Source organism: Urocitellus parryii, chromosome 3 (assembly GCF_045843805.1).
Source record: "Urocitellus parryii isolate mUroPar1 chromosome 3, mUroPar1.hap1, whole genome shotgun sequence".
Lineage (NCBI taxonomy): Eukaryota > Metazoa > Chordata > Mammalia > Rodentia > Sciuridae > Urocitellus > Urocitellus parryii.
Window position 1 is genome coordinate 135,891,991 of NC_135533.1, and position 27,980 is coordinate 135,919,970.

General features: G+C 43.5%; 1 protein-coding gene across 2 annotated transcripts in view; it reads right to left on the reverse strand.

Annotated features, from left to right (window-relative positions):
* Mlxip (MLX interacting protein) overlaps nucleotides 1-27,980 on the reverse strand; it is a 56,798-nt gene that overhangs the window by 11,375 nt on the left and 17,443 nt on the right. For both annotated transcript variants that reach the window (XM_026402924.2, XM_026402923.2), the window contains exons 2-8: nucleotides 6,065-6,171; nucleotides 4,969-5,054; nucleotides 3,147-3,236; nucleotides 2,071-2,112; nucleotides 1,639-1,810; nucleotides 809-898; nucleotides 169-260 (exon numbers count right to left, since the gene is read on the reverse strand). In XM_026402924.2, the coding sequence (XP_026258709.2) occupies nucleotides 169-260; nucleotides 809-898; nucleotides 1,639-1,810; nucleotides 2,071-2,112; nucleotides 3,147-3,236; nucleotides 4,969-5,054; nucleotides 6,065-6,171 (679 nt within the window). The remainder of the gene's footprint in view (nucleotides 1-168; nucleotides 261-808; nucleotides 899-1,638; nucleotides 1,811-2,070; nucleotides 2,113-3,146; nucleotides 3,237-4,968; nucleotides 5,055-6,064; nucleotides 6,172-27,980) is intronic.

Sequence of the window (27,980 nt, forward strand, 5' to 3'; positions counted from 1 at the left end):
AGAGGACTCTGGGATTTCTTTACCCGATCCCTGTGTTCAGCACCGCATCTAGCATCACCTACCACTTTGCTTGTGATTGCATGGTTATGTCATTGACCTAGCTCTACTGCAAACTATGATGACAGCCCCATGCCTGCTACCCCCTGCCACTTCCCCAATGTCCTCTACCTGAGCAGGAGGGCTGTTGGGATCTGGTACAGATGCTGAGGCAGGTGTAGGCAGCAAGGAGCCAAAAATGGAGCGACTGGAAGAGAAGAGATCTAAAAAAGAACAAGCCGGCAGGGGTGTTTGAGCTCTGGGTGTCCACCGTTTCTTAGAAGAAAGACCCAAACAAACAGGGCTGAACCCCATCCTACTTCAGGGCTGCCATGACCACAGAGTACCCCACTTCTTCTGTAGAAAGAGGTGCCTGTCTAGAGCCACCACAGCTGACTGAAAACTCCTGAGGCCAGGCAGGCATTTCAGTGATGACAGCAGCTCAAGGACCTGATCTAACTGCAGGAAGCTTTGTTGGGAGGTGGCTGTGTTATCAGTGCCCTCTGCTGCTTAGAGGGAGAACTGCTCATAGTCAGGCTCCAAAGTGGTGATAATGCCTTCTGAGAATGTCAACTTCCTTTGAGAGAGCAATGGCCCAGGAAAATTTCCCAAGCTTTGCAGTTACTACAAAATAAAAGTTTAGTTTTTGAAAAATTCTAAGTCTTCCACCATGTCCACTCTAACCATTCTCTTTCTGAAAGGGAAGCACCAATGTGCTCTGTGGCAGGCAGGAAGAGCCAGGCCCGTGTTCCCTCTGCCCTGGGGTCCTCACCCTGGAAAGGTTCAAAGGTATCCATGAAGTCCAGGTTGGGTTGCAGAGGGATCAGCCCTGGCTGGATCATGTCTGCATTTCCTAGATGTGCTGAAAGAATTAGGAGGGAGAATTAGGAGAGAGGAATCACTTTGCCTTCTCAGACAGGGTGTGGGAACATATAAAAGACCTGGAATAGATTTTCTTGGCCCTGCTCACATTCTAGATTCTTCCAAGGAGAACTGTGGGCAGCTGGCTGGGGTTTCTACATTCTTGGAGGTTTGTGGCCATTCCCACACTCAGAAGGCAGGGAAAAGTGAGTTTTTACTAGATGGGTAAATGGAGTATCAGGGAATGGGACACCCCCAGGAAGCCGCTAAGCAGATGCCAACCCTCCACTCCCTCTCCCAGTTCTGAGTTTCAGTCTCTCTGGGTTCACTGGAAGACAGGAGGCCTCCAGTTGGGAAGTCAGGTCCACAAGTGCTTCCAGTTTTCTTTAGAGTCACATGGCCCTGACATGTAGATCTCAGTACTGGCATGTGTCCCTGACTAAAGAGGACAGCAGGACAGTATCAGAAATAATATCTAACATTTAATATCAGAAACATTAAATTGGTTCAGACCACACCCCTGCTTTTTTCTCACAGTGGTGCCAAGGGAATGACAGCTGCTGAAGTGTGACTCAATCTGTAGTCCCCACCCCATTCAGTGCATGTGGCCCTAAGTGAAGGAGGTCGGCTGATCCTTCTCTTCCTCTCTGCCTAGCCTTGACAGATGACATGCAGCAGCTCAGAAATGACCCTGAGAGGCCTGGCAGAGAAGCCAGCTTTCCAGGACTGAGCTGGGGTTACCTATTTCTCGTGGGTTGGGCCAGGCCACTGGCTGGTGTGATGAAAGTGTGGAGAAGAGGGTGTCGCTGAATTCTGACATGAGCATGTCCGTGTCCAGCAGGGGATCCTCCTCCATGGGCACTGGGGTCTTCCAGCCATCCCCATGCTTATGCCAATACAGTATGTCATCATCCTGCCACCAACAGAGGGGGAGGAAACATCAAAGGGCAGCTGTGGAACTTGGAATCCTCAGTCCCACCGTACTGGGAAGCACGCCACAGAGCCGTGCTGTGAAGATGAGGCAGGAGGTAGAGGGCAGCTCCTCCCAGCATGCCCAGGGGGTCCTTCATGGCTGCTTCCGCAGTCACCCGCAAGTCCTGAGATGGACCTGTCTCCACCTCAGGCAGTCCCTGTCCCACAGCTCTCCCAGGCAGGGCTCACAGAATCACTCACCTGGGCCAGGCTGGAGAGGTCTTCATCCTTGTGTTGCTGGAGCTATGGACAAAAGGAGTGGGACCAGGGGGTCACCAAGAGCCCTGGGAGGGAAGAGGACCCAGCTTCATCTCCCCCACAATGTGAGTGAACCCTCTGGAAGCACCTGGGCCTCATCTCTCTAGGAGGCATGCAGGGAAAGGGACCCTGCTTATTGCCATCCCCAGGATTTGGTCAAAAAGGAGGTTCCCAGCCAGGGTCTGTGGAAGAAACAGCCCTGTTCAGAGCTGAGGAAACTGAAGGCCACCACTTAGGGTGTGAATGCTGGCTTCCCGCTTTCCTTCCTGATGCTCTGCCTCTGATGGAGCAGTGTGGAGCCCAGGGCCTTGGGCCAGTATTTTGAATGGGGGCTGTGCTCCTTCCCTCCTCTACAGGGACTTCCTGAACATGTTCTTTGGGGGAGCCCCAGTCCAACACTATGGGGGGCTGTCGCTCTGAGTAACTAGCATTTTCCTTCCCGTGATTGATAGAGGCTCTGTCGGTCACTTTCGTAGTGATCTGACCACATTCATAGTGGCCCTCTACGGCTGCCCCGATCCTTGAAGTAGCAGAATGTGTCTTCATGCGTAGGCGTGCCTCCCTGCAGCCCCATGGGTCGGGCTATGCTCACCTGTTCCTTTGTGATATTACCCTTTTGCCCTGTTTAGGATAGAATGTTCCATGGAAATGCCCTTTGTGTGTCCCCTTCTCTTGCTCTGCCTTTGGTTGTGGCCTTCCTAGATGGCAGTCAACCTGCTGACAGCAGACATCATGAAGCTAGACTCAGCCCCCTGAACCCTGACCGCTGGCCTCACTTGAATGGCTTCTCCTCAATAAAAGGGGTCAGCATGCGCCCACTCTTTCTGTGAACCCTTAAAGTCAGAGGAGCCGTCACAGGACCCTCCCAAAGAAAAAAATATTTCTGTCTCTTGTGTGGTTATTTTGTGCAGTCCAGTTCCCCTGGAGTGACCCTGAGTGTTTTGGTTGCGAAAAATGTGACACAACACCCTTTTCATTCATTCATTCATTCATTCATTCATTCATTCACTTTTATATACCCTTTTCTTGAAGTAGGTCCTCCACTTGTGGTATTCCCTGATCACAAACTCAATGCGACTTTTCCAGTACTTCCCCTCTGTGGTGATGGCCTGTAATAGAGAGGCCACATTGAAAAGAGCGGTCTTAGATAATCAGCAAAACTCAGCCGTGAACACCAAAGTATCCACTACTCAGAGTGGGCCTCGGACGACCCAGCTCCGGGAACCTCATCACTGCGAGGCTGTGACTTCACTCGCAGAGCATGCTGCATTTCTTCTGGCCCTCTGGCTAAAGACACATTTTCATTTCAAGACCTAAAACATCTAAGGGGAATCTTGGTTTGGGTCCTAAGGATCCACACTGGGGCACAGGAGAAAGCAGAGTCACTCTTTCCCAGCATGGAGTCTTCCAGAACCTCATGGGCAGCCCATATAATATCTTTTCCAGTAGCCTCTGCTGCACTCTCAAAGGGTGAAAATGAGCAGGTGATCACACAGGTTTCAGGTGGACCAGGTACCGCAAGAGCACCAAATCCACCCTTCCACTGCAGTAGGATACATGCCTTCCCTGGTGGCCCTGGAGACTCAGGATAGAACCTACTCTGCCCAATGTAGGCCCAGCCTTCAGGCTTCAAGTTCATTTCCCCTCACCTGCAAACCTTCACGGTTTGTGTCAGTAACAGTGAAGAATCATTTTTTTAAAAACTTTTTATTAGTTGTTGATGAACCTTTATTCTATTTACTTATTTATATGTGGTGCTGAGAATCAAACCCAATGCCTTACACATGCTAGGCAAGTGCTCTACCACTGAGCCACAACTCCAGCCTAAGAATCACTTTTTAAAAAACAGAATCTTTTTTAAAAATTTTTTATTTACTTTATTTATGTATTTATTGATTTATTTTTGAGACAAGGTTTCACAAAGTTGCTTAGGACTTTGCTAAGTTACTGAGGCTGGCTTTGAATTTAGTGATCCTCCTATCTCAACCTCCTGAATTGCTGGGATTACAGGCATACGCCACGGTGCCTAGCTAAAAACAATTTCAATATTTCCATCATACCTAAGGAAATCATATGATGTTGAACAGCAGATTATACCTGAGAGTTTCAGTACTACTTCATTAGGTTACTTTAAATCTACCCCCTCTTTTATCATAACAGAAAGGCATTCTTAGATAAAAAGAAAAAAGTGAAAACAGAGTCGGCCTTCATTGTCTGGCACCCATTCTAATTTCATTTCCCAAAGGTACCCTCTATTAAAAGGTTTCTAGGGCTGGGGATGCAGCTCAGTGATAGAGCACTTGCCTGGCATGCGTGAGGCCCTGGGTTCCATCCCCAGCAGCAAAATAAATAAATAAATGAATAAATAAGAAATGAATGAATCTCTATATCCTTCTAGACATGTCATTTGCACATATAATCACAAGTGCACACTTTTAAATTAACATAAATATACTAAAAATACTGCTGTGCAACCAGCTTTTTAAAAGGGTGCTCTTTCTTGTTGCTCTCAGTATCTAGCGATCTCAGGTCACTGTAGGAGTAATGACATCTGCTCTGTAAGGAGGCAGGCTTCTCTCTTGATAACTTCCAGAAGAAAGACCCACTTACACAAGAGGAGAGGATGAGTCTCCACCAGGTTGGCCTGAAGAGAGAATCTCTGTGGGTAGGAGGATGTTGGAGGCCACCTGTGCCTTCTTAAGTTCATACTGACTGCTGTTACAACATGGGACCCTGCTTCTCCCACCCAGTCTCCCCCGCAGAACTCAGCCCTCAGCAAGTCTATCCCGGGAAGCAAAAGCAGTTTCCTTTCTCAGCCCACCATGATGGATTGCCAAGTACCTCTGGTCGGCGGTGCTCGTCTACATCAACAGAGCCATCCAGTGGGGTGACAAAGTGGCACACGGGATTCTTGCGCTTCTCCAAATCTGAAAAGAGAGATGAGACATTGTCATTGCACCAAGAACCCTGAAGGAATCCTGTCCTACCCATCCACACTCTTCCCTCAAGATGAGATCCTCTAGAGTGTTCCTTCCTTCTCTTTTCCCTGGAAGCCATCCAGGTGAAAGGCAAAGAATCTGACAATAATGTGTGAGCAAGAGAGGGAATTGGCTCATGGAGAGGGGTGCAGCCTGCGCTAGCAATGCTTCATCCACTCAACTCGAGTCACCGGGTCCTGTGGCATCCAAGCTCCTGGGAACAGGACACAGCTGTGCCTGCAACTTATAAAAAAGACTATGTGTGTGTACTGGGGTTCACCCAGGGGTCCTCTACCTCTGAGCTACAGCACGGTTCTTTTTATTTATTTTTTTAAATTTTGAGACAGGGTCTCACTAAGTTGCCAGACTAACCTCAAACTTGTGATCCTCCTGCCTTGGCTTCCTGAGTTGCTGGGATTATGTATTATATATATTATAATGCCCAGCTACCTGCATTATTTCAGATTTTTTTTTTTTTTTTGTGTGTGTGTGTGTGTGTTACCCAGGCCTTGTACATGTGAGGCAAGCACGCTATCAGCTGAGCTATAACCCAGCCCTGCCTGCATTTTTTTCAGACCTGCTGAAAACAAGAACTACTTTCCAGCTCCTCAAATGTCACCTCTTGACTTCACTCCTGACTCCCCTAAAGAGAACCCCTTCCTCTTCCTCTGGGCACAAGCGTTTAGCATGCTACTGAGCACACTACACTGTGAGCAGTGGTTTCACACATCTGTCCCTCCAGACTCTATGCTCTGTCAGCCAACTTTGCCTGGACACAGCTGAGTATCCAGGTCCCTGGGATTTGGCTTGGTCCTCCCATCTCCACAAACTGCTTGAGAAACTCTCCTATTAGAACATGATGCCTCCAAGCTCTGGGTCCCAAGTTGCTCAGGTCTCCAGTGGGTAGAGATCTGATGCCAGATAACTGGAGGCCCTCAGCCCCATACCCAGGCACTCACACTGCATGTACCAGGCCCGCCAGATGGCGTTGTTGAGCCGGATCTTGTCTCTCCACTGGAGCTTCAGGCCCTTGAAATTCTTCCACTTTGGAGACACCAACTTCCCACTGAAAGAGAGACAAAGTGGGGAGACTCTGTAGTTTCTTGGAAAATGAAGTGAAATTAATCCATGCTGCCCTGTCATTCTGGAACCCCAGAACTCTCAATGGATTCATTACCAGCCACAGGGTAGGCTTGACAGAACACGTTACTTCAGGATTTTTTCACAGCATATGGGGTAGGAGTGGGGCGTGATGGTAAAAGTGTCGGGCATGGAGGGCATAAATACTGCAGCAGTTGATACTATGAAGTTCACTTAACTCTTTGGGTTACTTTTGTCTACGTAACATTTTCTGAATTAAATACCAAAAAGAAATCTGTTGACCACTGAATGAAAACTAGGCTCCTTTTCCCTGGTCTTCACTTGCCTTTCTCAAGCCTTATGAGAAGGGGACCTCTCTGCATTGCTTGGAGGTGGCTCCTGGCACAGCACTTGGGAACCTGAACTGTCCAAGAGGGCCATGCCTTCAGCAGCATTCCTTGCCTGCTGTTAGCCTGGTCTGCAAGTGCCCTTCACATACTCCAGGAAGAATTGGAAGGTAGACTCTTTAACAATTAGGGGTGGTACGGGCAATCCAGGCATACAAATGTCCTATGGGCCTCGATGACTGGGAGTTCCTCCTGTTCAAAGTCCCTGACACTGGGTCCTCACTCATGAAGGAAGGAACTCCCTCTGCCCAGCCCCTGCTCTGCCTTCCAGAAGCTGTTCCAATGCCATCCTTCTGGGCTGGCCTGGCCTCTCTTCTTGGCTTTAGTCAGCCTCTGGGACAACACCAACACCTGATGCAGAGATGTCTGAGCACAGGTGTATACAACACGTGACTGCATCTCTCTTGCCACCATGATGGGCTTACTTAGTAATTTCTCCTGGAACAGGTTATGGGTACTTGCAAACCAAGCTAACAGCCGGCAGAGAGCTCCCTGGAGGTGCAGGCTTTCAAGCAATTCAGTTTTCCAAGTGTCCTGCCAGGGGCCACTCTGAACAACTGGCAGAGGGGTCCCTTTTTCGGATGGCTTAACATGGGCAAGGTATTATTTTTGGTCTGTATCAAAGGGGGTTTGGAGTGATCCATCTGGTCACAGGACACAGCCTTGTCTCTTCTCCAAACCCATTCAGAAAGGCCCTCTGAGGGGCAGAGGTGTGTCGGCAATCAGGCAGCTGCTGGAGTGTCCAAAGGAGGTACTTAAATAATAAACATTCTTTGGTTTATGTGTTGAATTGAACCCAGGATGCTCTACCTTCCCACCCAAGCCATCAAGGAGCCCAAGCTTTGGATTATGTTGGCCAGAAAACTCACCCCACAGAGAACATGTCATAGAAACATTCTTTGCATGTAGGGGACATACAAGTAACAGCAGCTTCTGCCCAAAAGGTCAGGAACCTCAGAAGAGTCAAAACCTTTGGTGCTTCTTTTGCTTCCCAGTCCACCTGGCTCATCTCCATGTGACTGACCTGTCACCACACCTCTGGGGTTCAGAGCCTCTGGTGCACAGCATACCCTAGCTAAGCAGGCACCCATCTGTTCTGGCGCACCCTTTCCCTGGTAGAATCAAAATAAAATGCCCCTCCTCCAGAGTATTTCACTAAGGATTGAATAAGAATGGGCATGTGTTTACACATATAGATTCTCTCTCCTCTCCTCACCCCATATCTGTTAAACCCTAAAGCAAAATATAAAAAAACTATGAGTAACCAACTCGAGAATCAGATTTTAGTTAGTCCTGAAAGCTATCTTTTTAACATCTCCTGACTTGAGATGTTTTCCACACTGCCAGGTGGCTGCAGCTCCTGCACAGGCGGAAGAGGGAGGTGCCTAGTGCGCACCCTCAATCCCAGCAGAGACACAGGAAGGTCAGCCCTGTGGTGCCTGTGAGCCCCCAAAGCTGTGGGGCCAAGGGTTCCTTCTTCAGTGCTTCCCATTTACTCAACAAGTATCAAGCACCTACTCTGTGTGGTGAAGTGCTGAGAATCAAGGAAGGGCATGGGCAGGGCAGCAGGGGCCCTGCTCTCCCGGGCCTGTGTGCTGAGTGTGAAGGATAAGCAAAGACTGGGGGAGCACGTGGAGCACCACCAACCGAGTGGGAGAATCCAGAAAGCTCTCTGGAAGAAGCAGCATTTAAGCTAAGGCTGAGGAAAGGAGGGGAGGCCCACACTGCTCCTTCTGCCTGCCACTGGTCAGGGCAGTGAAGCCCCCAGTGGCTGTCCAGACAAGGCTGGAGGCAGAGCCTACAAGAAGCTAATAGCTCCCGCCCACCATGAAAAAGACAATCCTCTTTCCCTCCTGTGCGAGGTTCTCTAGCAACTGAAGATATGGCCAGGGAGGTGATTCTAGAAAACAAAAGAAAATAACACTGTCCTTGTCTCTTTATTTCCTTAAGGAAAAAAACAAAACAAAACCCTGGCAACCCCTATTGGGTCCCCTCTTGCCCCTGCCAGCTCTATTTTTATTCTTCACCCTTGAATAAATCCCACTTCTTTCACTCTTTAACAAACAAAACAAAACAACCTTTCCCTATAATTGACACCCCTTCCTCATTCTGAAGTAAGAATTTTAAGGCTACTCTACATCCTCAGTAGGACCAGAATCTGACCAAACACTGGCCTCCCAGAAATGGCTGCAGAGTACCCACACAGACTCGGGAGCTGCTGGTGCCCTGATGTGGTCTCCAAATTAATCACCTGCTGATATAAACCTAATTGGAGTACTGACACACAACTACAATCCCGGCAACTTGGGAGGCTGAGGCAGGAGGATCACCAGTTTAAGGCCAGCCTGAGCAAACCTGTGAGATCCTGTCTCAAAAGTAAATAAATGAAAAGGACTAGAAATGTAGTTCAGTAGTTAAGTGTCCCTAGGTTCAATTCCCAGCACTGAAAGAAAACAAACAAACAAACAAAATCCAACTCTAGCTTTGCTTATCTAGCACCTTCAACAAGGCACAACAGGAGTGAGATGGTAAAGAAATTCAACCTGGTAAAGAAATTCAACCTCGCACTGGAGGGAAAGAGAATTGTCTTTTCATGGTGGGAGGGAGCTATTAGCTTCTTGTAGGCTCTGCCTCCAGCCTTGTCTGGACAGCCACTGAGGGCTTCACTGCCCTGACCAGTGGCAGGCAGAAGGAGCAGTGTGGGCCTCCCCTCCTTTCCTCAGCCTTAGCTTAAATGCTGCTTCTTCCAGAGAGCTTTCTGGATTCTCCCACTCGGTTGGTGGTGCTCCACGTGCTCCCCCTGACAAGGGTGAGTTTGGGGATTCTTCACTTCTTCCTCCCTGCTTGATGAAATGTTTCCCTTCTCCTTGATGTTTAGGTCAAGTACAGTCCATTTCAGCAGGAAGATGCAGGATTTCAGAACTTCCTATATTATCCTCATAGCCAATAGGTAGCGCTCCACAGACACAAAGAAACCGGCCCAAATGCAAAGGCAAAACTTAAGGTACAGATTTCCCTGCCCACCACAGCAAGTCCAAATAAAGATCTGAAGATGCAACACACATTGCTCTATGATATCAAGGGTTACCAAGACAAATGATGTTACAAAATGACAACAGACAAATTATATTAGGAAATGCTGGGGTAGGCCTCTCTAAGTCACCTTCCTGATGGGCTCCTTGGCCTATAAGATGCTCAGGTGCATTGTTTGTTGTACCAGGGAATAGCTGCCTTTGCTGGGGCTCCCTTGTGGAGCCTTTTAGAGAAGCTTCTAGTTTCATGGGAAAAGGCAGCTGTTCCCTGGCAGAGCCATGAGCAGTGTTTCCAGAAAGTCTCTCTAGTTCGGACTCTGCCCCTACACTGCCACAGCAAAACTCATCTTCCAGATGTGATGGAAATATGCTTCTTGGTCCAAATGCATTTCTTCTTCAAAGCATAACCAGGACCACTGATGAAATTTTCTGAGACCACTAGTTTTCTGCCAAATACCTTGACATCCTCTGCCAGCCTTTGCCTCCCAACTTTGCCCCTCCTTATGTCAGAACAATGATCCCAATGGGACTTACCATCCACTAAGCCTCCCTGCCCACCATATAGGAAGGCCACTGTCTAGGTCCAGCTCATCTTGGGGCTGCCAGCATAGTGTCTGGTATAAGGAAATGCCTTTATATCCAGTTTTTAAATGAACACTAAGTGTTTCCATGAAGAGAAGTTTTCATACCACCCAGCCTGGCCACCCTTCTTAGAAGGCAGGTTCTGGACATGAAACAGGAACTTCACAGGACAACAAAGATCCCTCTCAAAACTTTGTTGGACCGAGTGAACAAACCATAAATTCTTCAGAGGTCTGGCAAAAGACTATTTTGGAATGAAAGGAAATTAAATTGCAAGGCTTGCACAGGCCAAGCTAGATAAGTAGGAAAACAGGGGAGGGCAGCAAAGTGAGGGAGGGCAGGAGCAGGCCACAGATTTGGGATTCTGTTGGTCTCAGGCAGGATTGGAACCTAACTCCTGGTCAAAACTTCTCTCCAACAGGAAGAAGGCAGAGGTCTTAGGGTCTGTTCATTTGTTTAAGCCATCATATATGTTATGGGGCAACATGTCCCCCATCGTTCCTGATGCTGCTTGGTGGGTTGGCCAATAGCAAAGCATCCCCAGCCCTGCCTCCTTACTTCCTCACAGACAGGTGGAGAGGGTGTCAGTGTAAGAGCAGATGAGGGACCGGTAGAGGTGACAGGCCATTCCCCTCTTCTCTTGGGAGGCAGCTGCCCATATTCACCATGCTCTGCTCTGGAGGGAGGTTACGAAGGGAGGAAGTCAGTCTGGGGTTAATTCACAAGCTCATCTTCAGCTCAATCAACAATATGGTAACATTTTAGCCATCATCTGATGGTACTTTTTATTTTTATCATGATAAATCACATGTAACATAAAATCTACCATTTTAGCCATTTTAAAGTATATGATTTAGTGCCATTAAGTACATTCAAAATGTTGCACAATCATCACCGTTACCTAGTTCCCCAACTTTTTTTTGGTTTGTTTGGTTTTGTTTGTTTGTTTGTTTTGGTACTGGGGATTGAACATAGGGACGCTCCACTCCTGAGCCACATCCCCAATCCTATTTTGTATTTTATTTAGAGACAGGGTCTCATTGAGTTGCTTAGGGCCTCACTAAATTGCTGAGATGGGCTTTGAGCTCACGATTCTCCTGTCTCAGACTCCCAAATAGCTAGGATTACAGGCATGCACCACAGTGCCTGGCTCCAAACTTTTTTTTGTCACTTGTTAGTCCTGCATTAGCTCTTGGACAATTTATATAAATGGAATCATACAATATGTGGCTCTTTGTGTCTGGCTTCTTTATTTTAGCATAATATTTTCTTTTATTTCCTTTTTCTACATTTTATTGTGGTGCTGGGCAGTGAACCCAGGGCCTCACAAATACTATACAAGCACTCTACCACTGGGCCACACGCCCAGCTCTGCATATTTTCAAGCCTCACCCATGTTGTAGCAGGTTCAGAACTTCATTCCTTTTTAAGGCTGAATCCTGTTCCTCTGCAGGACTTTCTTTAGAATGTAAAACAAACCAACCAACCAGGTAACCCACATAAGGGATGAATCTACTTTCTATTCCTCTAGTCCACATTCTATTCCTCTGTTCCTCTATGGACAGACAGACAGCTGGGATGTTTCTACTTTTGGGCTACCATGAACAATGTTGCCAAAAACTAATTCCTTTGTCATATTTTCCAAATGGTTCAGAACATTGGCAGGGGAGAGAGGTCTCATCATTGAGCTGGCAATGGGGACATAATGATGGGCAAAAACAATTGTGAGCCTCGCTGGGAGCAAGCTGACAACTGCTTATCAACATTCTGAATGCACATCTTTTTGACCCACAATTCAAGTTGTAGAAATTGATTCTATAGATCCAATTGCACACAGGCACGAATACACAAACAGAAGGACACTAAACCCCAGCACTGTCTGCAGTAGCAGAAGGCTAGAAACAAACTAGATGTTCATCAGAGGGGATCGGTTCAAACACTGGTATATCCATATAGTGGAACACTACGGGATCATTAAAAAGCATTTTTATGTGCTGATATATATAAGAGGCATTATTAATTTTGTTTGTTTGTGGCGTAATTTTGTTTGTTTTTGATTTGGGAATCAAATTGAGGGCCTCACATATGCTAAGCATGCACTTTACCACTGAACTATACCCCCACCCCATCTGTATTTTTAACAGGGGGGTATATAATATACACAGACAAACAAGAAGAAAGGAAGGGAGGAAGAAGGGGAGTGAGGAGAATAGACAGCCAGCCAATCTCTGGAAGGACACACAAGAAAGAGGTAAACAGTGATTGATAACTGCAATCCCCTTTAGAGAAACGAATTGGACAGTTATGGGGCCTGGTGGGAAGTTTTCACTGTTTACTGTTTTTTTTTTGTTTGTTTGTTTGTTTGTTTGTTTTTGTACTGTTCAAATGTAACACAGGAATATATATATATATATATATATATATATATATATATATATATATATATATATATATATTACTAAATAAGCAAAAAAAAAAAAAAAAAAAAAAGATCAGACACAGTTCAGGAACATATAAAGCTCCAGTTAATTGGGAGCTTTGGAAAGGCAATTAACCACACAGACAGACATGTACTTGTGAATGAGACAGTTCTGTGTACCAGACCAGATAGGATAATGGTTATTAAGCGGATGTCTTTAATGAGTGAGTGGAGGAACAATGCTCAGCCTCATCTCTCCTCCAAGACTCCAATTCTTCTTCTTCTAAAGAACAGTCTCTGTTGGATTGTCCTGGGTTCTGGGCCTGGTCCCACAGGCTATAAGAGCCAAAACTAACAGGCTGTAGAGGGACAAAGGTTCATTGAGGAGTTGGAACATGGTGAGCAGCCACAGCAAGTGCAGGGCAGGAGGAGGGCAATGTACATACAGGAATCGCCCTGGCAATTTGAAGCTGCCACTCAGAGGAGGGCTCCTTCAGAGGAGCCCAGGGGGTTTGGGGCCTGCTCCCATGCCTGAGCATGGGTACCTCTCCTGCACCTGAAATTCATCCTTTATGTCGGTTACCTGATTTGTTTTACATTCAAAAGAAAGTCCTGCAGAGGAACAGCCTTTAAGGGCTGTAGCAGCAAGGCAGAACACAGGCTGCAAGTCCTGTTCCAGTTCTGTCCTACAGCAAGGTGAGACACAACAAGAGTGTGTGGGAATTCCACCTGGCTACAACGCTGACCTCTCCTTTACCCTGACTGTGACCTCAAGTGATCTGTGGTCTTGCCTTCCATTTGCAGACAGACACACCACCAGACTTACACCACTTCTAAGCAAAGAAAGAAAGGAGAGTGGTTCTATTTCTGGACAAGTCTCATTAGCTTCCTGAATCCACTTTTGTAGTTGCAAAATACCCACGCACAAGAGCAGTGAGCGGGTTACAAGTAGGTGTGAGGCCCTGGGCTCAACACAGAGGAAACACTAGTCATTGTGGGCCATGTCCCTGGGTTTTAAAGTGTCACATTCTGGCCATAAATGGACTCACAGGGCAGAGCACCACTTAGAGCCATGTTCAAATGTTTGTGTGCACTGAGGTATAGCTCAGTAATAGAATATGTGCTCAGCATACACTAAGCCCTGGGCTCCCCAGTGCCAAAATAAATAGATAGATAGATAGATAGATAGATAGATAGATAAAAGCTCCATTTGCCAGGAAAGTAAACTCAAATCTAGAAATCCAGGTGATCTCCTTCCTCTAGGAACAAGTTGCAACTAAAAAAAAGGTGGTATCTCACTTCATTTTGTGTCATTTGTTAGTGAGATTTAATAATTAAAAAAATATGCTGGGCATGGTGATACACACAGGAGGATCACAAGTTCAAAGCCAGTCTCATCAACTCACTGAGACCCTGTTTCAAAAAAATAAAAAGGCTGGACATGTAGCTCAGTGCCAGAGTGGCTGCCTAGCATGCATGAGGCCCTGGTTCAAACCATAGGAGAAGAAAAAAGAAAAAAAGATCTATGCATTAGTTGAAACTTTTATTTATTTTATGAGTTGTCTGTTCATGTTCTTTGTATTTTAAAAATATAACTTTTTATTTTGAAACAAGTATAGACTCACAGCAAGTCACAAAAATGGAACAAAGAGTTCCAGGTACCTTTCAGTCAAGGGTAATATCTTATATAGTTGCAGGACAATATCAAAACCAGGATACTGGCTTTGGTACATTACAGGTAAGAGGACTAAAATTGTACTTAGCTTTTCAATATCCACTGAAATGCTGACTGCCTTCTTCTTGCAAAATAGCAAGAAATATTACATTGTAATATTTTACATTAGTGATATTTACAGTTCATGATTTTCTTTTGCTTTGTTTTTTGGTTTTTTAATATTTTATTAGAGACAGGTCTCACTGAGTGTCTTAGAGCCTAAGTTACTGAGGCTGGCTTTGAAATCATGATCTTCCTGCCTCAGGCTCCCAAGCTGCTGGGATTACCGGTTGTACCACCTTGCCCCAGTTCATGAAGTTCTTTTTTTTTTAAGAGAGAGAGAGAGAGAGAGAGAGAATTTTTAAATATTTATTTATTTATTTTTTAGTTTTCGGTGGACACAGCATCTTTGTATGTGGTGCTGAGGATCGAACCCGGGCCGCACGCATGCCAGGCGAGCGTGTTACTGCTTGAGCCACATCCCCAGCCCCTCATGAAGTTCTTAAAGATGATTCTTCTAGGTCTTTTGCTTTGGTTTGATTTTGTGTGTTCTATTGTTTTTTTTGCAGTGCTGAGGATTAACGTAGGGCCTTTGGCATGCTAGGCAACTGCCTTACCACTGAGCTATATCCCTAGCCCCTCAACGAGGCTTTTGATTGTCTTTTGTGTATTATAGCAAGTGTTTGAATAGGTAGTTCATAAGTTTGTGTAGTCATAGCTACTGGTCTTTCCTTATGTGTTTTATTGCTTCCCTCTTTGCCCAAAGGCTGCAAAGATTCTGTTTTAACATTAATCTCTTTTTAAGCCTTTTTTAATCTTACTGATTTTTGAAAAAAAGATTACATGCTCACATTAAAGAAAATTCAAACAATACTGAATGGTACAAAGAACAAAAACAAGGTCACAAGCAATTTCACCACCTAGAAGGAACAGTCATTTAAATTTTGGTGAGAATATTGTATATCTATCTAAAGACAGGTACAGCCTTTACCCTCGGTCTTGAATTCTAGGCCCCTGCAACTCCTGCCTGATAGGAGTGTTTTGTTTGCATAGGGGTTTTGGAGCAGGGGACATAAGTTCTGACCACCTGAGCAACTGGCGATTAAGGTCTCAGCTGGACCTCTGGAGCAGCTGGAGACTAAAGGTCAGTCATAGGCAATATGGATGGAGACTTGGTAATAATTCTGCTCTTGGATGGTGTTAATTTGAATTCTTTCCCTGTCATCAAATATAACTGGAAGTGTATCAGTCTCCAGTGGGTTCTGGGGTCTTTCTAGCAAATCATTGAACCTGGAGATAGTTTTGCAAACCCCACAATGTGCATTTGGTGTATTTATTGAAAGAAGTCTTAGGAATTATTCTAACCTTGTAGCTGGCCCATGTGTCCTTTTTCTTTGTTTTGGTTTATACCAGGGATTGAATTCAGTACACTTGACCACTGAGCCACATCCCCAGCCCTATTTTGTATTTTATTTAGAGACAGGGTCTCACTGAGTTGCTTAGTGCCTCACTTTTGCTGAGGCTGGCTTTGAACTTCCGATTCTCCTGCCTCAGCCTTCTGAGCTGTGTCCTTTTTTTTTTTAGTTGTATATGGACACAATACCTTTATTTTATTTTTATGTGGTGCTGAGGACCGAACCCAGTGCCTTCCACATGTGAGAGGAGCACTCTACCACTGAGCTACAACCCAGCCCCCATGTGTTTTTTTAAAATATATTTATTCAGATAAAGATATAAATATATGAATAATTGTAATAAACAAATAAAGGATCATGCTTTTGTTTTAAACATGTTTTTTTACTTGTAAGGTCACAGATATCTTATTATGTGAATATGGAGTTTTACATTATTTTATTGGCTACAGAATATTCCACTACACATATTTATCATAATCTATTTAACTACTTTCCCATAGATAGATATTCATATTAACAAACACACTGTTTCTTTACTATTATAAACAATGCTATAATGAATATTCCAATATTTATATCTTTGTGCATTTATGAGACCGTTTCTATAAGAAAAATTCCTAGAAATGAAAGAACTGAATCAGAGGGTTTATATATATTTATAATTTGGTGATAGCTAAAGACTCTTTAAAAATTTATACTCATCTACGCTCTCAACAGCAATGAATAATGCCTATTTCCCCAAAATATTACTTATATTAATTACTAATACTTGCTAATTTGACAGGCAAAATCTGGCTCAATTATACTTTGACTCCCATCACCATCTTTTTTTTTTAATGTTTATTTTTTAGATGTAGTTGGACACAATATCCTTATTTTATTTTTATGTGGTGCTGAGGATTGAACCCAGGGCCCCACCCATGCTAGGCAAGCACTGTACAACTGAGCCACAATCCAAGCCCCCATTAGTATATTTTTGTGTGTGTTCCCTGTTGTTTTTTTTTTTTTTTTTTTTTTTTTAAGGTAAAATGTTTCCCTCCCTGTTGGCTTGAGGCTCTTTATCTGGTGGAAATGTCTGCAACTCACCAAAGAGTTACCATGTCCTGTCCTATTTGTCTTTACTATTTAAGGTACATGCCCTTTTTGTTTTTTGGTTTTTTTTTTTGGTCCCACTTAAATTTTTAATATATGGTGGGTTACTGTTACTATTTTAGTAGAATTTTTTTCATTAATGTAGTAAAAATTTAAGTCCTTTCTTTTATGTTTGTTTTTTGTGTCATATTTTAGAAAGGGGGTTTCCTACCCTAAGCCTGTGAAAATACTCATTTACATTTCCTTCTAGTATTTCCACAGCTTTACTTTGTACATTCAACTCTTTGCTGTGTCTAGAATATATTTTGGTGTAATGAATAAGAGGGGGATCCTGCCTAGTCAGTGGTTCCCACCAACTTGCTAAACCATCCACTTTTTCTGTTCCACTGAACTTCCACCCCAGCACACAGCCTTTCCACACACACCTGGGACCACGTCTGAATGCTCCATTTCTGGCTCCATTTTTGTGTATATGGTTTTTTGTAGGGGAGGGATACTGGGGACTGAACCCAGGGGTGCTCTACCCCCCCCAGCTCTTTTTATTTTTTATCTTTAGACAGAGTTTCACTAAGTTGTCTAAGCTGGCCTTGAACTTTATTTCCATCCTCCTGCTTCAACCTCCCTAGTAGCTGGGATTACAGCTATGTACCACACCTGGCCATAAACATATTTTTAGTGATTTATCACTTTCAATATTCAACTCTTGATTCTTCAGAGGGTGGGGGAGGGAATCAAAATGCAGTTCCTTATACAGTTCTCCAAAATAAATTCTGACTAGGTATCTGACCATCTCAGCTTCCCTGACTTATTAATGGCATTTCCATAAATACATATTATGTCATGACATACAGTAGGGTCTGCTCTAGGGCCTCATATCACTGATTGGTGTCCCATCATCTATTAACATGATCCTGACTTAATAACTATAACTTTGTGACATACTTTACTGTCACAAGTAAGGTTAGCGCCCATCATTTTTTAAAATAAATTTCAGAATTCTTGCCTATTTATTCTTCCATTTGAACTTTACAATCATGTTGTCAAATCTCAAAAAGAAAACTTTTGCCAGGCTCAGTGATGCACACTTGTAATCCCAGACACTTGGCAGGCTGATACAGGAGGATTACTTGTGCCCAGTAGTTTAAGGCCACCTTTGACCCTATCTCCTAATAGAAAGAAAGAAAGGGAAATGGAAGAAAATTAGGAAACACCTCTAGTATTCTGATTGGGGCTATACCTAAGGTGGGCTGCACTGATGTGCCAATTGGGCTGTCCCCATTTCAGGTTAGGGTATGCTTCTCTACTTATTCAAGCTACTCAACTGACCAGAAAAGAAAGAGAAAGGCTGGGTGTAACTTAGTGGTACCATGCTTGCCTAGGGTTCGAGCCCAAGCACCATACAGGAAAAAAATGGAAAAGTGAAATCTGAAGCTTTTTAGTTTTTTATACACGTCTTTCACATTTCTTTCTTTCTTTTTGTTGTCACTGGACATAATACCTTTATTTGTTTATTTATTTTTATGTGGTGCTGAGGATCAAACCCAGTGCCTCACAAGTATGAGGCAAGTGCTCTACCACTGAGCCACAACCCCAGCCCTGTCTTTCACATTTCTGATCATAATACTTTTGTAACATTTTAAAATAGTATAAAAATAAAAAGTATAAAGTGAAACCAGCAAAACAAAACCAAGTTGCATAGTTACACCCCTGAACTGGAGCACCCTTCAATACAACACCTTTTATTGTATTCAACATGGCCCCACCTAGCTGATAAGGCAACCGTCCAGGGGCAAGCCGCTGGGGGAAAGGCTTCTATTATATTCAGTACCAGGAATATTCCCCGAAGAATAATCCTGCTCTGGCCTCTTCCCCCACCTGTGCAAAAAGGCAGGTTTAAATAGTCTAAAGTAAGATTGTATGTAAAGAATGAAAACTTGTATGTAATTTTGTATAAGGAAGTGAGGGGAAAGGGAAAAATAATACAAGGGGGAGAAATGAATTACAGTAGAGGGGGTAGAGAGAGAAGAGGGGAGGGGAGGGGGGATAGTAGAGGATAGGAAAGGCAGCAGAATACAACAGACACTAGTATGGCAATATGTAAATCAATGGAAGTGTAACTGATGTGATTCTGCAAACTGTATACGGGGTAAAAATAGGAGTTCATAACCCACTTGAATCAAACTGTGAAATATGATATACCAAGAACTTTGTAATGTTTTGAACAACCAACAATAAAAAAAAAAAAAGAATGAAAACTTTCACTGAAATGCAGATACCTGGCTTACAGAGGAAGTGAATCAACAGTTTTCTGGCCAGAGACCACACGAAAAGTAAAGGCTCTAGAAATTGGCTACCAGAGATGCAACAGAAATGGGTCATGGGTCAATGTTTCCGAGCTCCTATGAAGACTGGCAAGACACAAATTTGTTATTATCACCATCAGTCATTTTTGAGGCATTGCCAGCTACATAACCTACTTAAAAGTCAGGGAAACCTGAAGCCATCTGATGCATCTCAAAGGGTAAGATAACACTCTCCAGGTAGCCAAGACCTATAAATAGGCTTCCATAGCTTCTCCCTTTTACAGAGAATTCAAGCAGCTTAGTCCAAATTCTATCCCAGTTCCAAAGGTCCAGAGCATTCCCCTTCCTAGAAAAGGAGATGTGAGCCCTAAAGAACCCAAGTGAGAGGTACCCAAAGTAAGGGGGGGGGGTCACACCAGCTGCCATTAGGCAAAAGAACAAATAGATGAACCTGTGACACCCCACTACAACCAGACTTCTGGCTTATCTCTGAGAAGGGCAGTTCAACAAAGCAAACAACTTTTTAATGCCCTCTTCACATCATCAAAATTCCAAAACAACATCTGTTCTCCCTTGCCTGCTACAGATGATCTCCCTCCCATGTGCTACTGTCATCCCAAATCTCTTCCTCTTCCAAAAACTTAAAAAAAACAGCAGAAGGAGATAAGTTTCAGTTATTATCCAATCCCAATATTAACATCAGACCTTTGTATATTATTGACCCTGATGCACAGGCAATTCCTATCTTAACTGTCAATGCAAATGCATAAAGAGAAAAATATTTTTTATAGCTGCATGTGAAGGTGAGAACACCTTTAGTTACTGGGGTGCTATGAAAATCAAGTGGAGGGGTAACTAATGGATCTCTCATTTACCCCAGCTTCAAAGGCCTCTTGGCAAAATAGACAAAAAGAAAATGAGAATGCCTAAGGCACAGATTATTAAGAAAAACAAACTATAGAAGTCAGCACACAAAGTAATAGACATTAGCCAGGCACCGTGGCCCACATCAATAATCCCAGCAATTTGGGAGCTGGAGTGGGAGGACTGCAAGTTTTAGGCCAGCCTCAGCAACTTAGTGAGACCCTCTTTTTAAAAAAGGGGTGGTGGAATGTTGTAAAGCAACCCTGGGTTCAATCTCCAGTACCACACACACCAAAAAAAGAGATAGGCATTTACCTTCTCCTAACTGAAATCCTGATATGCTGATGCAGCCAGGCCCTCCAGGAGTTTGTGGAACTGGGAAGACTAGACCAAGGTGGGAGGAGCTCTCCTCCTTCTCTGTTTCCATAGACATTAGGGAACTATGAATTCTGCATGAGAGGATGCAAGCAGAATAAAACATGAAGCCAACCTTTAAATGGATTTTTTGACTGTAGAGTTTCAGCAGCCTGTGTTAGCTATAAGGATCAGCTGTGTTTTCTCAGCATAAGGAGGAGGACAATGCCTGACTCTGCTATAGTCAAAATCACAGACATTACAGAGGAAATCTGGTTTCGTCCACCATGCCTGTCCTGATGTCATGAAAAATCTATCAGATCTATCAGCAGAACCTTGGCCAGGCCCCCTTCATGGGTGGAAACACAGAGCATCTCCCAATAGGGTGACTTCAGGGACAGGGCCAGCTTTTCTAATCAGAAAGACACTTTCAGAATCACCCTGTTACCTGTAGCCACAGGAAAGCAGGGAAAAGGATATTAATGTCCCCCAATGCAGTTCTGCAGCCCAGGCAGACCACAGGTCTCTCTGAACTTCACTTTCTTTGGGAAGAAGAAAATAGATTTCACAGAGCTATGGTAAGAAAAAATGAAGTTGGAGGTTGGAGCAGACTGACTGCTCCATCTGGTACACAGAAGGGTCTCTGCTGAATGGATTTGCACAATCAGCTTGCCATACCTTCAGAGCTGTGACCCACTCACTATAAAGGGCACATTTAGAGGCCTTGAGGCACTACAGCCAATGTAGAAAGGGAACAATTTGGTGGGGTTGGGGGATGGTGATAAACAAGATACTTGGAGCTGGCCAGACACCCTGCAAGATCTCACACTTTAACAAAAACACAAAAGATTGCAGCCAGTATGGGCAGCACAGAGCAGGTTGTCCTTCCGGCCTCAGCCCCACTACAGAAGAGCCACTGCACAGGAGCAGCAAAGGGTGGAGTTGGGGATTTCCCAGCACCCACACCCCCTGCATCCTGTCCTAGCTCCCTGGGCAAAGAAAGAAATGCTGCAGAGGGACTGATGGCCTTCACCCTTAGCTCGGCTAGAGATTAATTAGGCTAGAGAGCTGGAAACCTGGAAGGAGCCAAAGGGAGGGTGCTGGGCCACACTGCCTACTGGAGAGTGCATTAGGAGGCAGTGGACCAGCTCCATGGACTCAGGTACTTGGTCATGTAGTCACAGCTCTTTCAGTCTGACAAATCCACAGAAACAAAGAAGAATGAAATAGCTGGGCGCAGTGGTGCACAACTGTAATCCAGTGATTCAGAGGCTGAGGTAGGAGGATCCTAAGCCTTAGCGTCTTAGGGAGACCCCCAGCAACTTAGCGAGACCCTGTCTCAAAATAAAAACTAAAAAGGGCTGAGGATGTCACTTAGTGGTAAAGCACCCCTGAGTTCAAAATCCAGCACCAAAAAAATAAATGAAATGTATGGTGGCACACTCCTGCAATCCCAGAGACTCAGGAGACTAAAGGAGCAGAATCAAAAATTTGAGGCTAGCCTGGTAGCTTAGTGAGATCTGGTCTCCAAAAAACAAAAAGGCCTGGGTATATAGCTCAGTGATAGAGTGCCTAGTACATGCAAGATCCTAGGTTCGATTCCTGGTATCAAAAAATAAAATAAGATAAAAATCACAATAATAAAATAAGAAGGCTGGAGTTGTGGCTCAGCAGTAGAGTGCTTGCCTAGCAGGTGTGAGGCCCTGGGTTCAATCCTCAGCACCACATAAAAATAAACAAATAAAGTAAAGGTATTTATTTTAAAAAATAAATAAATAAGAAATGATCCCCTTACAAGGCTGAGAGTCAGCTGCTAGAGTTACAAAGGGAAAGGCCAAAGGCCTTTAATTCCTCAACTATTATAAGGAAGGTACAGATTAAAATGTGTTTTTGATGAATGAAGGGGAAAAAAGAAAAGAGCCTGCGCCTGCATCTTGCTTCCATCACCAGAGATCAAAGCATCCTACTGTAAGGAGGCGATCTTCCACAGGCCAGGAAATGAAGCATCCCAGCACTACCCAACCAGAGCCTGCAAAGTACCAGCTTAACACTGAGGCCCAGGTAACAAAGTGAGTTCCTGGGCCCTGCCCTAGAACCCCACAAGCTAATGGGAATGACAGAAATGGCCAAGTGAGTTCAGGCCTGCAGGGAACAAGTGCAGGGAAACACAAAGGAAGGAAATTTAATGGTGCCTGCCTCCAAAAGGATGCCTCACCTGTCTCCAGGTTGGACAGGGCTGACCAGAGAATGAAAATTCTTCCTTGTAAAAGGAAGGAGCCCCTTCTCCAGACATGAACAGCCTCAGTTCCTGCACTCTTCTTCCCTCCTTCCCCTATCAGCACCATAAATGGGTCCTTAATTTTGAAGAAAGGAGTTAAGATAATAGCACCTGAATGCTGATTGCCAAGGGTCAAAGTCTGTACCTTGCTGCTGTGTCCCCTGCTAGTGGAAGAACAGGTGCCAGTCAAGTTATTGGAAAAAGAAGAAGGTTATGGAAAGTCTGCTGTCCACATCTTACATTTAGACAAAGGGTAATTTCCTGAATCTATGGTCCAAAAGGATGATGGAACAGGAAGAAGAGTTCACCTGTCATGCCAGTGTCTGAAGTGAAGCAGAAAGAGAAAGGTGGTGGGGCAGGAGAAAACAAGAGGGGAAAGAAGGGCTCATAAAAGGGATATTATGGAGAGATGCCTTTTCTCAACTGTTGGTGGTTTGATGATAAAAAAGTGAAAATCTGCAGAATGCAGTTTCACATACCTGAATCCCAGCAGCTCCGGAGGCTGAGGAAGGAGGTCTAAAACATCTCTCTACAGGGAGATCTGGCAGTTCATACTGAATCATATGACTAAAGTAAGCATCACTGACAGTGGGGCAACCTGACGTTACACACCCATGAAGCACCCAACAAAAATGGTTAGGCCAAATCACATGTGGTTTATAGGATACGCAGAGGACAGGCACACAGGTTAAACACCCTAACAGAAAAACAAATGCAGAATGTGGGACAGTCTTCACACCCAGATCAGTCCCTTTAAAAGGCATGCCATGCCAGGTGTGGTGGGACATGCCTATAATTCTAGTGATTTGAGAGACTGAGGCAGGATTCCAGGTTTGAGGCCAGCCTAGGTAACTTAGTAAGACCCTGTCTCAAAAATTTAAAAGGGGAAGGACTAAAGGTGTAGCACCAAAGTAGAGTACCCTGAGTTCATCCCAGGTACCCCCCCCACACACACACAGAAAAAGTCACTGCATGAGGAAAAGGAGAAGAATTATACTAGATTAAAAGACTAAAAAGATGAAAACCAAATACAAGTATAGGCCTGAATTAGGTCCTGATTCATAAAAATTAATTACAAAGGACATTTTGAGAAAAACCAGAAAACTTCATGCAGTCTGTATATTTAGGAATAAAATGTCATAAAAGTCTGCAACTTATTTTGTTGAACCATCTGAAAGCAAGAGATATAGATACAGAAAGTGTGATAAAAGCCAATAAAGGGAGGTTGGAGGGGGGACTTTAATGATGGTGGTGGTTGCATTATTTAAACTTCTCTGTTTAAAATCTTTTATAATAAAAATCGGAAAGAAAAAAAAAAAGCCCATGCTCAATTTTTTTTTTTTAAAGAAACAAAACAGGGGCTGGGGATGTGGCTCATGCAGTAGCGCGCTCGCCTGGCACGCATGGGGTGCTGGGTTCGATCCTCAGCACCACATACAAATAAAATAAAGATGTTGTGTCCACCGAAAACTAAAAAATAAATATTAAAAAATTCTCTCTCTCAAAAAAAAGGAACAAAACAGGTTGGGGTATGGCTCAAGGGCTTTCAGGGAAACTCAAAAATATATAATAAATGGTCAAACTTTGGAAACAAAGGAATCACTAGAGATCAAAGAAATAAATCTTAAAACACTGGTGATATCAATTGTGACTATAAGATTCACAAAGATCTTTAAAAGCAGGGTAATATTAGCACATAGTTTAAAAAAACAAAACTGGGAAACACTTTCACCATTTCTTTAGAAGGTAAATATACATTCGCATATGACTCAGCATTTAATAAAAAGAAATAAAATCTTTTTCTTTTTCTCCCCCAATCCCTTTATGTTTTATTCTATTTTCCTACAGTCTAATTGCCCAGGCTGGCCTCGAACTTTGATCTTTCTGCCTCAGCTTCCAGAGCAGCTGGGATTACAGGTGTGTGCCACTGTGAAAACTGTATGTCTACAAGACTTGTAGATGAATGTTCTGAGCAGTTTTATTCATTATATAGTTGAAAACAATAAAACTAAATAGAAGCCAGAAGTCCTATCAACTGGTGAATGGATGAAACAGTGTGATGTACAGTGGAATGTCTGCTGAGCCCAGAGCAACTTGGATCAATCTTCAAACATGCTAACAAAAGAAGCCAGAAAAGCGCACCCTACACATTATATAAAACCATCCCTGATAGGCACCCAGTGGGAGAGGCGAGCTTCTCCTGGGAAGGACTCAAGGAACCTGCCAGTGCTATATCTTGATTCTGTATCTCTGTGGTGGAGGGGGTTACTGGGGATTGAACCTGGGGCACTCAACCACTAAACTGTATCTTCAGCTCTTTTTTAAAATTTATTTTGAGATAGGGCAGGGGATAAAAAGGCCTAGTGGGGATGTGGCTTAATTATAGAGTATCCCTGGGTTCAATTTCCAGTACTGCAAAAAGAATTAATTTATTAAAAATTTGCCAGGCACCATGGTGCACGAGGCTCAGGAGGCTGAGACAGGAGGAACTCAAGTTCAAAGCCAGCCTCAGCAACTTAGTAATAAGAGGCCCTAAGCAATTCAATGAGATCCTGTCTCTACATAAAGTATAAAAAAGGGCCAGGGATGTGGCTCAGTGGTTAAGTGCCAAAAAAAGAAAAAGAAAAGAAAAAGAAAAAGAAATGCTGCACTCCTTAGCTATCACTAAGAAACTACTAATCCATTCTGTCTTCATATGTATGTCCATTCTGGATGATGTGCGTAACTGGAATAGTACTATGTGACTTTTTGTGACTATTTTTTCCTCTTATTATACTGTTTTTGAGGTTCTCTCACATTAAAGCATGTCTGTACTTCATTCACTTTCATGATGGAATAATACTCCATTGCTTAGATTCACAATGTTTTGTTTACCATTCAACAGTTGAAGGACATTGAGTTTATTTCTAACTTTTTCTCATTATGAATAATGCTTCTATGAAAATTCATGAACAAGTTTTTGCACGGACATATGTTTTCATTTCTCTGAAATGAAACTGCTGAATCATAGGGTAATTCTATGTTTAACTTTTTGAGGAACTGCCAGACAGCACAGCCACTGCACCAGTTTACATTCCCCTCAGCAGTGTCAGCAGTGCAGAGTGCTCAAACCTCCATGTGCTCACCAATGCAGACCGTGGCCTAGTGAGCAGAAAGTGGAACCTCACTGAAGTTCTGATTTGTATTTTCCTAATTATGAACAAGCTCAATATATTTCCACATGCTTCTGGTCATTTGTGTGTCTTTGGAACAATGTCCCTTCAGTCCTTAGCTCAATCTGTACATTAGGATTTTTAAATTTTTGAGTTGTAAATCTCTTTATATATTCACATATGCATCCTTTACTAGATATATGATCTGCAAAAATTTTCTTATTCTGGGAGTTCTTTTCTAATTGGTACAATTTTTGAAACCTGCTCTAATAATATGTATCAAAGATTTCAGCCAGGTGTGGTGCCTCACACCTGTGATCTTAGCTACTCAGGAGGCTAAGGCAGGAGGATTACTCGAGCCCAGGAGTTCAAGGCCAGTTTTGGGAACATTTTGAGATTCTTGCCTCAAAAGAATAAAAATAAAAAATAAAGAAGTGTAATGACAAAAGGTATAAACAAGGTTATTCATTCTATGTAAACTGAATTCCAACCCTTACCTCACATGATATACAAAAATTAACTCAAAATGAACCTAAATATAAGAACTAAAAGTATAAGGTTCCTAGAGGCAGAGGGTATAGCTCAGCGGTAGAGCTCTTGCCTAGTATGAGTATTTGCCTAGCATGTGCAAGGCCCTGAGTTCAATCCCCAGCATCACAAAAAATCTTCCTGAAGAAGATTTCCTGAAGAAAACGGACAAGAAAATCTTAGAGGCCTTGGGTTTGGCAAATATTTTGTTAATAGAGCACAAAAACGATTAATTATAAAATACATACATACTGTAACTGGTTTTTTAAAAACCTCTGCTCTACAAAAACTACTGAAGCCAGGCACAATGGCGCATGCCTGTAATTCTAGCAACTCAGGAGGCTGAGACAGGAGGATCACAAGTTCAAGGCCAGCCTCAACAAGTTAGTGAGACCCTGTCTCAAAAAGTAAGAAAAGGACTAGTGGTAAAGTGCCCCAGGTCAATCCCCCTCCACCAAAAAAAAAAAGAACCAAAAATGATGGTGTGAGTCTATTTTACCTACATGGGCACAGAGAAAAGTTAAAAGGACAGTAGTTAAACGGAACCCCCAACTGTAGTATTTCAAAGGATTCTGTCCTTTCTTTCCGTCTTTAGGGTAGTATGCATTCCCCATTTGACAATAAACGTGCATCTCCAAGTAATGGGGAGAGTGGTAAGGGAAGAACCTACATAAAAGAATTTCCACTTGGGGGCTGGGGTTATAGTTCAGTGGTAGAGCACTTGCTTGACATGTGTGAAATACAGGGTTTGATTCTCAGCACCGCATATATATACATAAAGATCCACTGACAACTAAAAATAAATAAATAAATAAAAAGGAATTTCCACTTGGAAAGGGGAAAAGTCAATGTTCATCTCACATTTAACATAAAGTAAAATTCAACTAACCCAGGACACATAGTTTGCCCTGTTGACTGGATTTTTTTTTTAACTTGGAACATTTGAGAAATGAGAACACACTGTATTTTTTTTTTTTTTTTTGTGGCACCAGTGATTAAACCTAGGGGCACTTAACCACTGAGCTACATCGCTAGCCTTTTTTATTTTGAAATAGGGTCTTGCCAAGTTGCTGAGGCTGAACTTGTGATCCTCCTGCCTCAGAATACTGAACTGCTGGGATTGCAGGCATGCACCACCATGCTCAGCTGTAATTTTCTTAAGAATCTCATATCTTGGGGCTGGGGATGTGGCTCAAGCGGTAGCGCGCTCGCCTGGCATGCTTGCGGCCCGGGTTCAATCCTCAGCACCACATACCAACAAAGATGTTGTGTCCGCCGAGAACTAAAAAATAAATATTAAAAAAAAAAAAAAGGAATCTCATATCTTATAGCCTTTCCCAGATCTGCAGATCATTTCTATCATACATACTAGTTAATTTGACCAACACTTTTAGTGACATAACTGGGTAATTACAGCTTCAGAGTATTCCAGAAAAGAAGTTCATACACAGAGCATTCTCTCACAACTACCTGGAACTCAATTAACTATCTAGGAGTGAGTAAAAATAATTCCAGATGGATGAGAAACTTCTGTGCACTAGATTCAGAGGACAGTCTCCAAACCCTAAGTTAATTACTCTTATTTTACACTCAATTTAACAAGTTATACAAACCAATAGAAAATGGAAGATCTGGCTGGCAAGGTGGTACACGCC